This window comes from Melospiza georgiana, chromosome 13 (assembly GCF_028018845.1).
Source record: "Melospiza georgiana isolate bMelGeo1 chromosome 13, bMelGeo1.pri, whole genome shotgun sequence".
In the NCBI taxonomy this organism is placed as follows: Eukaryota; Metazoa; Chordata; class Aves; order Passeriformes; family Passerellidae; genus Melospiza; species Melospiza georgiana.
This window is the reverse complement of record NC_080442.1, coordinates 20,526,935-20,540,564: the sequence shown is the minus strand read 5'-3', so window position 1 is coordinate 20,540,564 and position 13,630 is coordinate 20,526,935. Positions and strand designations below refer to the sequence as shown.

The 13,630-nt window shown below is 63.5% G+C and overlaps 3 protein-coding genes across 3 annotated transcripts; 1 reads left to right on the top strand and 2 right to left on the bottom strand.

The window, feature by feature from the left end:
• Positions 1-175: 175 nt before the first annotated feature.
• On the bottom strand, positions 176-4,218 carry SERINC4 (serine incorporator 4). Its single transcript, XM_058033522.1, is given in 13 exon segments — positions 176-635; positions 931-1,107; positions 1,109-1,150; positions 1,152-1,216; positions 1,427-1,499; positions 1,703-1,829; positions 1,900-1,995; positions 2,263-2,474; positions 2,537-2,630; positions 2,724-2,803; positions 2,890-3,068; positions 3,491-3,622; positions 3,748-4,218. Coding segments are annotated over 13 exon segments (1,545 nt in total). The 5' UTR covers positions 3,799-4,218; the 3' UTR covers positions 176-418.
• A 696-nt stretch (positions 4,219-4,914) lies between these two features.
• On the top strand, positions 4,915-5,966 carry HYPK (huntingtin interacting protein K). Its single transcript, XM_058033507.1, has 4 exons — positions 4,915-5,135; positions 5,303-5,358; positions 5,590-5,641; positions 5,808-5,966. The coding sequence occupies exons 1-4, from the start codon at positions 4,950-4,952 to the stop codon at positions 5,901-5,903; spliced, it is 390 nt and encodes a 129-aa protein (XP_057889490.1). The 5' UTR covers positions 4,915-4,949; the 3' UTR covers positions 5,904-5,966.
• A 364-nt stretch (positions 5,967-6,330) lies between these two features.
• MFAP1 (microfibril associated protein 1) lies at positions 6,331-10,601 on the bottom strand. Its single transcript, XM_058033446.1, has 9 exons — positions 10,442-10,601; positions 10,113-10,332; positions 9,304-9,436; positions 8,815-9,002; positions 8,295-8,403; positions 8,064-8,224; positions 7,665-7,824; positions 7,148-7,237; positions 6,331-7,033 (listed from the first exon to the last, which is right to left on the bottom strand). Exons 1-9 carry the CDS (start codon positions 10,518-10,520, stop codon positions 6,851-6,853), a joined length of 1,323 nt encoding a protein of 440 aa, XP_057889429.1. The 5' UTR covers positions 10,521-10,601; the 3' UTR covers positions 6,331-6,850.
• Positions 10,602-13,630: the final 3,029 nt, after the last annotated feature.

The window sequence follows — 13,630 nt, the reverse complement described above, 5'->3', positions numbered from 1 at the left end:
GCAGCAGTGCTGCTGACTCGGGGTGTTTCACAGAGCTGGCACCCCCTCCCTCCATCCCCATGGCAGCAGCCTGCGCAGGGCAACGGCCTAGGCTCAGTTCGGAGTTTTATATAAAAATGTATTCAGGCAGGTATTTACAGTGAATGCACCACGGCAGTGGCAGCCAGGGCAGAGCCCTGCTCCCCTAGTGCACCCAGTGAGGCCAGGGCATCCAGGCTGCGGGCTGAGCACCTGCCACCAGCTGGCTCTGGCCCTTTAGGTGGCCCTGGCATCCGTCTCCCATGTTCCCCTCAGGCTCTCAGGTGATGCCTCTCCTGGGACAGGGGGTCAGGGGAGGCCAGGAGTACCAAGCAGGGCTAGGGCACAGGCACGGGGCACAGCAGGGACCAGCCCTGGGCACAGTTTGTCCCGGCAGGGGCTATGTGGAGACGTTGATGCGCTGTGGAGCACGTCGGCGCCGCACGATGCGTGGCCCTGTACTGCTGCGTCGGTGTTGTGGGGAGCCGTGGAGGCAGAAAGGGCTCAGCAGCAGCCACAGGTAGAGCAGGACACAAGCCCAGCACGAGGACACCTTCACCCAGAAGGTTGACCAGCTGCCATGTGTGAAGGTGGTCTCCAGCACTGCGTTCTCATAGCTGGTGGGAGAGGGCAGGGCTGGGTACCCAAAGGATGCCAGCAGAGGGGGTTCCAGTGCCAGCTGCAGCCACCAGATCACCCTGTGTCCCAGTGGCCACGTGCCCCCGGGCATGTGCCTTCCATGGCCCCCCAGCCCTTCTTGCTGCGCTGCACGGCTGCCACTGGAGCAGTGCAGGTCTGCGGGCACAGTCCTGAGCAACCCCAAGCAGGTGCCAGCTCGGTGATACTGGCACAGCCTGGCACAGAGGTTTGGAGTGAGAGCAGGGAGGGCTGGGCAGCAGCACAGAGCCCTACCTGAACCAGTTGGTGAGTGTCATCATAACATAGAGCGAGGCAAGGAAGAAGACAAAGTGGAAAGCTGAGTAGCTGTAGACCACCCGGTCCTGCTCATCCTCGATGATGAACTGTCCTCTGGCACTCTCCTCTACTTGCTCACATGTCTGGTCAGTGCCTGGGGGAGTGTGGGGATATGGCACTCCCAGGCTGGGACACAGGCTCTGTCCACTCCCACACAGACACTGCACTCACCTCTCAGCTCCTCCTCCATCTTCTCAGGGCAGCAGAAACAACAGGAAGGTTTCTGCAGGGAGAGCAGAGTACTGACAGCCCAGCCCCGTGGCCAGCAAGGCCAGGCTGAGCCCTGCCTGATGCCAGGGCAGGTGGTGTGGGCAGCCCTCTGTGCTTTGCCAGACAGACCTGCCCCTCTCTGGGGCTGGGACAGGGCATTGAGGTGGTGGGTCTGGGGCGCCCTTAGCAGGAGGACATGGAGCACAGCTGCATCCATACTCACTTTAAACTCAAAGCTGTAGACTTTGACCATCCAGAGGGGCCCAAAGACCTCAGCGAGGTACGAGGCTTCATTGCTGTGCCCAGGAGAGAGGCAGAAATCGTGACACAGGCACCCATCGCGCTGTGCTAGGCTCCCAGCCTGCCCCATGGATTCCCAACGCCACAGGAGCTCTGCTGTGCTGCCCGTGTCCACCCACCAACGCCCCACCTGTTCCTGCCCTGCCGCCCCTCGGGACAGCCCTGGCAGCCCGGCCGTGCCTGGGCAGGGCGCACGCACCATGCGAAGAGCACGCAGGCGTACATGATGGCAGCGCCCAGCACGGCGACGGTGGTGTCCTCTGTCTGCAGCTCGTCCTGCCCGACCCCCGGGAAGCACACGGTGAGGTTCTGCCCCTTGTACAGCACTGCAAGGAGGTGGACGTGAGAAGGGCATGCATCACAGGGGGACGGCTGGTGGTGGACAGGGACACCCACCTCTCTCTGGGGGACGGCTGGACAGTGCAGAGAAGGTGAGGTACATCACATAGCAGCTGATGATTGAGGACTGCAGCAGCCCTGCCCGCGGCTGCTCTGCAAGAGCGCAGATAGAGGTGTTACTGGAGTTCCTGGAGTAACCTGAGCTGGTGGGTGGGGCTCTGAGGGGGCCCTGGGCAGCCCCCTCCTGCCACTCGCCCATCCAACGCCTCGTGCCAAGGTAAAGGAAGGGCCAGGAACCCAGAACTGGGTTCTCCTCCAGTGCCCCAGTGCTGGCCCTGAGCTGGGGCCCACAGTCAGCACAGGACACAGCTGGCCATGCAGCATGGCAGCCCCCAGCACGCTGTGCTGTGTGATACTCACTGAGCCGCACACACGGTGTGATGGAGATGAAGGACATGATGCCACAGAGGCTGCCATTGATGGCGAGCAGTGCTTTGTTGAGGTGGCAGGCGGCTGGGTGGGTGTAGAACTTGTAGAGGAAGGAGAAGGCGGCAGAGGCGAGGGTGTAGAAGGTGGCCGTGGCCAGCAGCACAGCCAGATACCAGCGCTTGTCCTGCGCAGCTCCTGTCAGCCTGCAGAAGAGTGGATGAGCAGTGGCAGGGGACAGGTACCCACCCGGCACCCCGGCACTCACCAGTTCTTGTTCCAGGTGTGTGCAAAGGCTGTGATTAGCACCAGCTGGATGAGGATGAAGGCGAAGCCCCCACAGACACCTGTGTAGTGCCAGGCTGGGGGAAGACGGCAGAGGTAGAGATGGCACAGGGCAAGTGGGGTACAAAAGGGGTGCCCAGGGTCCCAGCTCAGGTAGGGCGGGGACACACCTTGGATGAAGTTCTCCTCAGGGATGAAGAAGCTTGCGGCCCAGAGGCCCACCAGCACCAGCAGCTTCAGGAGCCAGAACCTGCAGGGCAGGTAACGTAAGTAGGACAGAGCCCCTGGCAGCCCCGTCCTAGGACACCCTGTCCCAGCCCCATGGCCCATCCTCACCCGTTGTGGAGCTGCGCACGGCAGTCAGAGCTGGAGCGCACGTTGAGCAGCAGGGCAGCCTGTGCCAGGTGGAAGCAGGCAGTGCCAAAACAGACCCGGTACACGGCCGAGGAGCCCACCAGCTGCTCGCAGTCTGTGCCCCCAGGCAGGTGTTGGCACAGCACCACGGAGAAGGGCACCTGACAGGCACGGTGGTTGATGGGAAAGGGCTGCTGGTGTGTCCACCCACCATCCCCCAGTGCCCATGGCATCCAGCACATCCAAACTTTCAATATTCCCACCATTCCCAGTACCTTTCTCAGTACCCTGGGACTGCTGGGACCCCCAGCATGCCAGGCAAATCCTGCATCTCTGGTACCCCTGGCACGCCTTCCTGCTTGGCACCTCCAGCACCCTTGTCTCTCCCAGCAGCCCTGTCGCTATCCCACCATCCCAGTATCCTCAGAATCCCAGTACTCCTGATGCCCACGGCAATTCTGGCATGCCCAGTGCTCCCCTGGGTGCCCTGAAGTGCCTGGCACTCCAGTACCCCCAGAACTCATGGTACCCTTGGGACCCCCAATACTCCTGGTACCCTGGGTGTCCCGGTTCCCTCTGTCACCTTCTCCGTGATAGCCTGGGCCACAGTGCGGGACAGCATGAGGCAGCACACAGCAGAGGCCAGGACGTGCAGGAGCGTGTAGAGGATACGCGTGCTCGTGGACACGCGGAGCCCGTGACAACCGCAGCAGAGCTGGGGAGGGGCACGGTCAGTGGGGATCCCGGGGACCGGCGCTGCTCCCCAGCCCGGCCCAGCGCACCCTGCCCGCCCCGTCCGCTCCCCGTCCGCTCCCAGCCCCGCCGGACCCCAAGTCCCACCTGGAGAAGCAGCGGGTGCAGGAGGTGCCCCCGTGCCGCTGTGCCCGCCATGGCCCAGCTCGGCTCGGCTCTGCTCAGCCCCCGCGGCGTTGATGGGATTAGGGGATTGTCAGCTCGGCCCGCCCTGCCATCTGCTCGCTGTTCCCTCCAGGCAGCCACCCCTGGCGTGCTCAATGGGCACTGTCCGGTGACTCCTGGCCTTGGGCATCCCTGCCCTGAGCCCGGCCCTCCTTGGGCAGGGCAAGGCCCGAGCAGGTGCCCTGGACATGAGCTTGCGTGAGGGGCACCTGTGTTCTGCACAGGGCGTCTCCCTGATCCCAGAGCGGTACCATACAGCTGTGTGGAGGGGCTGGGGGATGCGGAGTTTACTGGAGGGGGGTGCAGCACCGGGCACAGAGGCACCCAAGGGACACAGGTACCTCGCTGGGTAGCGGGGCGGCGTGAAGCGCATCCAGCGGGTAGCAGGCTGGCCCGGGGTCGGCAGGAGCTGGGGACAAGCAAGGGGATGCAGGGGGCCGGCGTCGCCTTTCTTCAGCCGCTCCACAGCCACTCAGGCTTTGTGCGGACAGAGCCCTGAGACGGCGGCTGGCGGGGCTGCGCCTGCAGCGGCGATGACACGGATCTCCCGTGGCCCCCGCTAGCGCACACCGCGCGGGGCCAGGCCCGGCCCGCGGTGTCCCCACGGCGGGGGGTGACATGCCACGGGAGCGGCGGGGGCGGCAGCCGGGGCCGCGCTGCGGTACGGCCTCCGACGGCCCGGCACCGGGGCACGGGGAAGCACGGCCACAGCCCGGCCGCTTCTCGCCTCCGGCAGCGCCCGGGGAGTCGGCCAGGCCGCCGCCGCGGCTGCCCCGTCCGCCCATCCGTGCGGGGGCGGCGGCGGCCATGTCGGGCTGGCTGACCCGGCAGTCCCGGTACGCCGCCAGGGGGCACTCGCGGGGAGCGGCGGGGCCGCGCCCGCCCGGCCGGCTCCGCGCCTCGGCAGCGCCGGCGGCCCGCTGCTAGCGAGCGGCCCGGAGTGCCGGCACTGGCAGCTGCGAGCTGCGCGGAGCCCCGAGAGCGCCGGGGAGCGCTGGCCGTGCCCTCTCGGCGGGGCCGGGCCTGGAAGCCGGCCTCGCCCGCGCTCCGTTCTGGCGGCGCGCGCCGCTCGCCGCCCCCGCAGGCGGCGCACGTGACCGGAAGCGGGCCGCGGCGGCGGCGGCATGGCGGCGGAGGGCGATGTGGAGCTGGAGCTGGAGACGGAGCCCAACGGCTCCGGCGGCGGCAGCGATGGGGCGGGCGGGCGCGCGGCCGAGAAGCCGCGGAAGCACGATAGCGGCGCGGCGGACCTGGAGCGCGTCACGGACTACGCGGAGGAGAAGGAGATCCAGAGCTCCAACCTGGAGACGGTGCGGCGGCGGGACGGGACCGGGCCAGGGTGGGAGGCCGGGCGCTGCCTGCAGCGGGGCCGAGCTGGGCGCTGACAGCCGCGCCTGCACGCCCGTGCCGGTGCCGGTGGCCGTGCCGCCGACCCGCCCGGTGCCGCGCATCGGGGTGACCGCGCTCGTTCTGGCAGGCTATGTCGGTGATCGGAGACCGGAGGTCCCGGGAGCAGAAAGCCAAGCAGGAGAGGTAACCGTCCGCGCTCGCTCCGGGGCAGTGCCTGTCTTGCAACTTGTCGCCACTCGGGACAGGACCCAGGCATCTGCTGTCCCGTGCGACATCCCGGCCCCTCCCCGGCCCCCTCCCAGCCCCACGCTGCTGTGAGGGGTCGCTCCTGCCCACCTGACGGCCGAGGGAGCACCGGGGCGGGGGCCGGCAGGGACTGTTGGTCACCGGAGGTTTGTCCATCTCTGGTCGCAGGGAGAAAGAACTGGCAAAAGTGACCATCAAGAAGGAGGACCTAGAGCTGATTGTGAGTACGGGCGGGACCCCAAGCAGGCTGTGACATGTCCCAGATGTGGGTGCACCCACGGAGGAGGCCGGGGCATCCTGCCCTGAGGCCGGTCCAGTGTCCCCATGGGTGGGTGTCCCCCAGGGCCCTGCGGGTGCTGTATGGGGCTGTGTCTGTTTTTCTGCAGATGACAGAGATGGAAATATCGAGGGCCGCAGCGGAGCGCAGCCTGCGCGAGCACATGGGCAACGTGGTGGAGGCTCTCATCACCCTCACCAACTGAGCTGGGGGGCCATGGGCTGCCAGGCATGGGCCTCTTGCCATACCAATAAAGGCACTGGTGGGACTGGGCTGTCTTTGTGGTCTACACAGTGCTGAGCACATGCCCCTGGCCCTGAGTGCATGGCACCCACAAGTGGGGCCCAGTCATGTGGCATTGTGTTGGCAGTGCCAGCTGGGCACCCCCTTGACAAGAGCAGGACAAAGTGACCTGCCTGAGCAGTGAGATGTTCTGCTCTCCCCCTCTTTTAATCTCTGCCCCGGGACAGTACAGGCTAGACAGGCCCAGGCACAGTCCTGAGGCAGTGGGGACAGCTGATCGTGCATGCCCTGCCCAGGCTGGTGCCTCCGGTGCTACCCCAGCTCACCATGGCTCACAAGGAAGGCACAAGAACAGGATGGCCATGTCTTTAAGAACAATGGAGCCAGAGTAAGAAAATCCAATCTTTAATCAAACCCTCCCACCCCATACAGGTAGAAAAGCCAAGCCCTGCAGGACCATGGTGAGGAGATAGGGTCACCAATGACCACCTCAAAACAGGGCCCAGACTGACACCTGGGACAGTACAAGCAAGGGGCTGTAGAACAGTGAAGTGCAGAAGTCCTGTAATTCTTCCAGAAGTGGATGTGCTGAAGCCAGGGGTGGTGCTGCAATGTGCCAGACACTGCCAAGGCTCCACGGTGGCTGTTGCTGGGACATAGTGTGGCCACCAGCCTGGCCAGCACCACAGGCCATCATCCTCCACACTGCGTGGGCAAGGAACCCTTCGGGTCTGCTCAGCACAGGGAGAGGCACACCTCATCTGGGTGGGCATGGTACAGGGAGGGGAAGGGCTTGCCACCACAGGAGTCCTGGAACATGTCCCTTCTGGCCCTGCCCAGGCTCTGGCAGCTGGCAGAGCAGCACCCTCCTGCCAGCATCTGCCACACCAGACCCTCCAGCCCGTGCTCCTAGGTCGTTTTCCGTTTCTTGGCCGAGGGTCTCTCAAAGACATCCCGCACCCCCGCTGCCTTCTGCTTAAAGAACTTGGTGTTCTGTGCACTCTCCTGGCCCCAGGCAGAGTCAAAGGAGGTGGTGTCCTGGTCCACCAGGTGCGTGTACTTCGTCCGCCCTGAGCGCCCGAAGTTCTTGACCTGGGGAGCAGAGGAGCTTGTGAGCAGCTGTTCAGGGGGATGCAGGACCAGCTCCTCCCACCTGCCCACCCCCTGGCATCCAGGCTGGGCACCCTCTGCCAGCATGACACGCACCTGCATGACTTTGGGCAGGATGGTCTTGTTGAAGTGGTCCTCGAGGGTCGGAGCACTGAAGTCCCTCTTGTACACCTCTTCGTCTTCATCCTGCAGGAGGAAACACCTGCTTAGCCTAAAAGGTTCCAGCAAGTCTTGGCAGCAGTGGGGGAAGCTGCCTGAAGGTCATATTGCTGCTCTGCCAGGGCTGCCACAGTACTTGCAGCCCTATTAACTCCTGCCAGAGTGGGAGATGTGAGCATTGTTCCCCAGGCTGCTTCTCCAGTGGCCCGTGCAGAGCTGACTTGGGTGTGTCAGCCTGAACACCAGCACAGGGACAGCTCTGCAGCTTCAGCTCCATTTCAACTGGGAACCCCTAACCTGACATGCTCTGGTGAGGTTACTCTGGGTCAGCTCTGAAAGTTGGTTCTTGTCCCAGGGCACCGCGGGAGAGGGGAGGCTCCCCACAGGGAAAAGGTGGCCCTGTGGTGTCACACCCGCAGCCAGTGCAGCCAGGCCTAGCCCTAAGCACACTCACCATGAAGAAGGCGCCGCGGTGGTAGTACTTCTGCAGGAATTTGTATTTGCCCTTCACTGCCTTGTTGGTGATGACTTTGCCATTGGCCCGGAGCTCAGCGCGGCGCTCCTCCTCTGTCAGGTTCCGCATGCGCTCGATCTCTGCCTTCTCCTTCTCCATGCTGGGTGGGAGAGAAGCTCCTGAGACCCTGTGTCCCCACAGCATCTCCTGGGAGAGAGGCTGTCCCCAGCTACCACCTGAGAGCTCACACATTTACTGCTAGGGAGCAAAGGCACCCTGAGGGCAGGCAGGAGGAGCTCTGGGCATTCAGTCCAGCTGGGACCCTGCTGCCAAAGGGCAACTGAGGAAAAGGTGCTTTAACTGCCTGTGGGCTCTCAGCCTCTAGCAGACAATACTTACGCTTCTCGTTCCTCGCGGTCTCGTTTGATACGCTTCAGCTCACGGACTTTCCAGGCCTCGTACTCCTCCTCATCGTTCTCATCATCTGTGTCAAGTGCATCCAGTGCTGCCAGTGAGCGCTTGTTCTCCTCCAGCTCCTTCTTTGCTTCCTCTTCTACAATCTGCAGTGAGGTCCAAGCTAAGCTTGCTGCAGTGACCGCCCCCTCCGGCCTCCAGCCCACCCCTCCGCACCTTTAGCGTGTACTTGCGCCGCTCCTCTGCCATCCTCTTTGCCTCCTGCTCCAGCTCCTTCTGCTTCAGAGCTTCTGCTTCTCTCTCCTGCACTGTGATCCGGTCCTTCCTGAGAGCAGAGCGGTGACAGCCTTCAGCCCTCCCATGAGCCAGCAGTGGCTCAGCCTCTCGCTGGCTCCCACACCGCAGCTGCTTTCAGCCTTTGCCCTCTCCAAGGACAGGTCAAGTCCCGGGGATCTCCCCTTCCTGGGGACTACCACGTCCTTTTGCCACAAAGAGCTTTGGTCAGACTCTGCAGCCTGATGTCACAGCAACCCAATGTAATTGATATAGGGCTGTGGGAGCAGGGATTGTTCCTTGCTCCCTAGCTGTGCCCTGCCAGGCTGTGACCATCCCATCCCACCCCAAAGAGGCGAATGGCTTCCTCACAGTGAGAAGAGACCGTGGCTGCAAGGTCTCCTAGGGCCCCAGCTTCTGACTACCACGATCCAGGGCCAGCCCATGCACTTCCATCACCTACTTGCGAATAAAGACTGGTTTGAGACGTGGCTCCATTTCATCTTCGCTGTCCGTGTACTCCTCATACTCGGATTCTGACTCAGACTCTTCTCCAGACCGACCCTCATCTTCCAATTCCATCACTTCCATCTCCTCAGTTTTCCTCTCCTGTGCTCGCTGACGCATCATCCCACGCCGACGCTCGATCTCCTAATGGGGACAAGCACAGAGCAGTCAGAGGCCAGCCCTGCTACCACTTTTCTCTCTCCTGCCAAACACACGTCATGTCTGGACTGTTGGCTTTGAGAAGATGCACATGCCTTTCTGGATGTAGCGTGGCCTCCCCCAGTGTCCTGTTCCATGCCAGAGGATGGTAACCCGCCAGTTAAGTCATGGCTAGGTGTGACACTTGTCCAAATACCTCAGACAGCCCACATATCCATGCAAAGGGCAGTTCCAGCCTGTGCCCTTCCAGCTTTCCTAGGCCCATTATCTGGCTCTGCAAACACACCTCATCATCAATCTCTTCCTCTTCCTCTTCACTGGTGTCCTCCCGTTCCAGGCGCCAAGCTTCTCCCCCCTCCACTTCTGAATCACTTTCTCCAACCACCTCAGGTTCCACGATCTTGCGGTGTCTTGCCAGCCTGCAAGACATGCCAGTTAACACACGGCACTTGGCAAATAGGGGGCTACAGGAAAGGGACTGCTCACACACCACTTCTGGCAAGGCCACAGTAAGCACTGGGACTGCCACAGGGATACATTCCCTCAGGAGGCCACAGTGGCTGGGCACTGGCAGCTCTTCCCTGTCCATGCTCCAAGGAAGAATGGAGTTCCCAATGAGAAGACTGTTATTGAAAACAAAACCAACCACAGCTCCACGGCAGGCAAACAGCACTCAGTGGTGTTTTTCTGCAGATGACAGAGATGGAAGTATCACGGGCAGCAGCGGAGCACAGCCTGCGTGAGGGCAGGGACAATGTGGTGGAGGCTCTTATCACCCTTTGTACACTTCATGAGACACCATCCTTCCTCGCTACCCTGAGCCTCAGGACGCTGCACTAATTTCTATTTTGGTGCCTGTTTTTGATACCATCCACACAAACACAGCTGGACATGGGCTGCACCTGGCTGGCTCCTGGCTGAAGAGCAGCCCCAGGTACAGTGCAGCATGGATATGAGAAGTCACGAACACTCCTGCACTGGACCATGTTCCCAGCTCCTGCCCTGTGCAGTTTCTCCCTGTAGCAGAGCAGAGTGCCAGCCCCCTGGCCCCAAACAGGCAAAGGAAGCTCAGCTCTTGCCTGACCCAGCACTCACCGCTCCTCCACGTCCTCGGCAATGCGGTTCTGGAGACGCCGGAGCCGGGGGTCGTTGGCCAGTTCCTCCTCCTGTTCCTCGGGCTCGACCTCTTGCTCCTTCGCCTTCTTGATGAATTGGAACTCCTCATCCTCCTCCTCCGAGGACTCCATGGGCGCGTAGTCGGGCCGCTTGCCCGACACGTACCGCTTCACCTTCACCTTCTCCATGGACAGCTCGCCTGCGGACGCCGGGCCGTCAACGGGGGTCTCGCCGCCGCGCCCCCGCCTCTCCAGCCCCGGCCCCGCGCCCATGCGGCCACCCCGCCGAGCCCCGGGCCCCCAGCTCACCCTTCTCGTTGCGGACGGGCACGGCGCCCGCCGTGGACTGGATCGGCGGCTGCTTCATGAGGGCGCTGGGGACCGACATGGTGGCGGCGGGCGGGGGCCGGGCCGGGCCGGGCCGAACCGAGCGGAGCCGCTGACAACGGCGCCTCGAGCGCTCACCCGGAACCGGAACCTCTGCCGCTTCCGCCGCGACCGGCACCGTCCGCGGCCCGGAAGTGACGCTGGGCCGGGGCCGCTGCTCGGAGCCCCCTCCCGGGCCCGCGGTTCGGCGCGGCGCGGGGTGTGCCGGGCTCGCGGCTGGCTGCCAGGGGGAGGCCCCGCTCCTCCTTTCGCACCCGCCTTCGGCCGGGAGACGTTCCGTTCCCTCCCGCACCACGCGGGTTTCCCCCCGAAGGGGCGTCAGGGCGAGGCACCGGCCGAGCGGCCATCGGCCGGCGGGGGCACCGGGCAGCGCCGCGATAGCGCTCTGCTGCTCGCCCGGGGGCGGCTCGCCTGGCGCCTGCGGCCGTGTCTGAATGGCGCCGGGACTCTGCAGGCCCGGCCGTCCCTCTGTGCAGGGAGCGCTCCATGCGGGGCTGGAGCTGGGCCGGCCGCTGCTGGAACACCGAGCGCTCAGGGTCACCCGCAGCTCGGTGACCGGGGGAACGTCCCCCGGCCCATTCCTGTGCCGAACCGCCCCCCAGAGCCGGAGAAAAGCGCCGCTCGCTTTGGCGCACAGCGCGGCCGCGGGGGCTGCGCCGTGCCCGCTGCCAGCGCGGCCGCTCGGGGCGGAGCGGGGCCCGTGGCCGCGGCCGCTGCTGCAGCCGAGCAGCTCCTTCGTGCGGCGTCCGCCCTTGCTCCCGGCAGCCGGGAGGGCAGTGTGCCTGCTCTGCCCGCTGCCAGCCGGCTCCAGCAAGGACAGACAGCTCCTGCCCCGCCGCGGGCCCCGGAGCGCCCGGCCTGGCCAGCGCCGGGAGGCTGCGGCGGGGCAGGAGCTCCGCCGTGCCGCTCGGCAAGGCCGGGGCAGCTCCCGGGAGTCCCCCTGGCGGGGGTGTGGTAAAGTGTCTGCGGGGAACGGCTGCGGCCACGGCTGCTGCGTGGGGGTTTTCCGTGAGCAGCCGGGCGCTGCCTGTGTCAGCAGCTCTCAGCTCCCGAGGGCTGCGCGGTCCCACGGGGTCGGGGAGCGGCGGGCGCGGGATGTCCCTGGGCGCACATCCTGCCGCAGAAGATAATCGTTTCTCTTAAGTTGGTAAAACTGCGTCACAAGCCACTACTGCCACGTCTGCCACTTTCTGCCTGCCACCTTCTGCTGGCTTCTACGAAGAAAGGAAGAGGAAACCCTCTTATCTTCCATGAAATCTGCTAGCTGGCAGGGAAATTTAGGAAGCAGGGGGGCAGAGCCATGCTTTAACAGTTCACTGGCAGTAGCAGAGCAGGTGCTCTCGTGCCTGTGTGGCAGAGGCCCTGTGGGGTGAGGCCAGCTCTGGCAGCCAGGAAAGGCCAGGGCACATGTGCTTTTCCCGTTGGTGGGTCAGCAGTGGAGCACAATCCGTAGGGGAGTGCAGGGAAGTGCTTTTGTTTTGGTGTCCTTGGTCTGGGTTGGGAGATGTCCCTCTGGCAGCGTCTCCTGCAGCCAGTCTAGGGGAGAGCAGACCCAATTTTTTGCAGCAGTACCACCCTAGTCTGGTCCCAGAAGTGGCTGCAGAGGTCCCAAGGCCACCACGGAGGTTGGCTCTCACCTGGGGGACTCTCCTTGCCCTACAGAGATGCCAGGGCTGGGCAGATCCAGGCATGGGGGCAGGTGGGCCCAGTCCCCTGCAGCACTGACTCAGTCCCTGCTCTAGTTCTGGGGAAGGGTGTCCCTGCAGTGCCCTCCATACAGACCTGTTTCTGCTGCAGGCAGAAATGATGCCGTGAAGCTGATGGTTTGCCTGAGCAACTGAGGCATTGGTGCCTTTATAATCCTAGAGCACCTACAGCCTCTGCCAGGAACGAGCAAGAGTGGATCTGTGTGCTTGTTGGTGTGCTTCTGGCCTTTGCACCCAGGTGACAACCAGAACACCCACTCTGTGTTTATGTTGTTAATGTTGAGGATTGTCACAGCGTGTTCCCAGCTGGTGACTCCTGTGCCACGTGGCAAGGAATAAGCTTTAACAGGACTTGGAGGAGCAGTTGGCCACAGCTATGAGGAAGCTTGGGGATTGCACACAAAGCAGATACTGTCCCATTCAGCTGAAGCTAAACTAAAGACCTGGGCAAACAGGGAAATGCCTTCAAGCCTGGCTCACTTCTGTGGCTCCAGGTGCTGGAGGCCATGGCAGGAAGATGCCCCTCACTGTGAAGTCTTTTGCCCCATGTTCCCTTTCCCCAGTGCAGTGGCTGCTGCTATCTTGGCCCTGCAGCGCTTGGCAGTGGGCAGCTGGGCTGCAACAGGGTGGGAGGCACTTCATGGGGCTGAGCCCCCCATTCCTGGGCGGGTGTGAGGCCATGGAAGGCTGGCAGCTGTTCCATGAGTGAGCCTGGAGCACCGGCCAGTCTGCCCCTCAGTGCTGTGCCAGGCACACCTGCTGGTCTTTGGGCTGGGTTTGTGTGTCCGTGCTCGTGAGCAGCCCCTCCGCAGCCCACAAAGCCCGTGGGCACATGGCATTCCTACTGCTGGGCTGCAGGTGGGCTCCCAGCCTGGCGTTCCCTGCCTGTGTGTGCGTGTGTCCCTGTGCGTGTCACTTGTGTGCAACGCCCCAAGTGCCACGGGCACCTTATGGACTTAGGCTGGGCAAGGCTGTCCCTGCACCTGACCAGCAGGTGATGACAGGGTGCTGTCGCAGGACAGGTGATGGAAGGGCACGGCCTGCAGCCCAGAGCAGGGGCAGAGCTAGACTAGGCTGTGGATCGATGCCTTGGCAGCATTAGGACTGCTGCTGACAAAGCCTAAAGCAGATAGTTACAGACCTCACCTTGAGCAGCTGCTGTTTGTGTCTGCAGCTGTATTGCAGGACAAGGTCAGTGTGTTTGGGCTGGGCCCAAGTCCCTGCATGTGGCCACAGTGAGATGTTGTGTCTGGGAGTCAGAGATAAATAGAGCTGCTGGAGCCAGCTGGACCTTGTGGAGCAGAAATCCTGCCTGTGCCATGGCAGTCCCAGCTCCCTGGGCACTAAAGGGCCTGCTGGTACTATCCAGTGTGGAGGGGAGGGGATGGGCTGGAGAGACTCCAGG

What these genes read in the sequence shown, in the direction of transcription:
- HYPK (XM_058033507.1), top strand. Translation starts at nt 4,950, where the DNA reads ATGGCGGCGGAGGGCGATGTGGAGCTGGAGCTGGAGACGGAGCCCAAC. An exon ending in CAGAAAGCCAAGCAGGAGAG is followed by an intron (nt 5,359 to 5,589) that starts GTAACCGTCCGC and finishes CTCTGGTCGCAG; the next exon opens with GGAGAAAGAACTGGCAAAAG. An exon ending in AGGAGGACCTAGAGCTGATT is followed by an intron (nt 5,642 to 5,807) that starts GTGAGTACGGGC and finishes GTTTTTCTGCAG; the next exon opens with ATGACAGAGATGGAAATATC.
- MFAP1 (XM_058033446.1), bottom strand. Translation starts at nt 10,520, where the DNA reads ATGTCGGTCCCCAGCGCCCTCATGAAGCAGCCGCCGATCCAGTCCACG. An exon ending in GGCGCAAGTACACGCTAAAG is followed by an intron (nt 8,225 to 8,294) that starts GTGCGGAGGGGT and finishes ACCTCACTGCAG; the next exon opens with ATTGTAGAAGAGGAAGCAAA. An exon ending in GACCGCGAGGAACGAGAAGC is followed by an intron (nt 7,825 to 8,063) that starts GTAAGTATTGTC and finishes TCTCCCACCCAG; the next exon opens with CATGGAGAAGGAGAAGGCAG.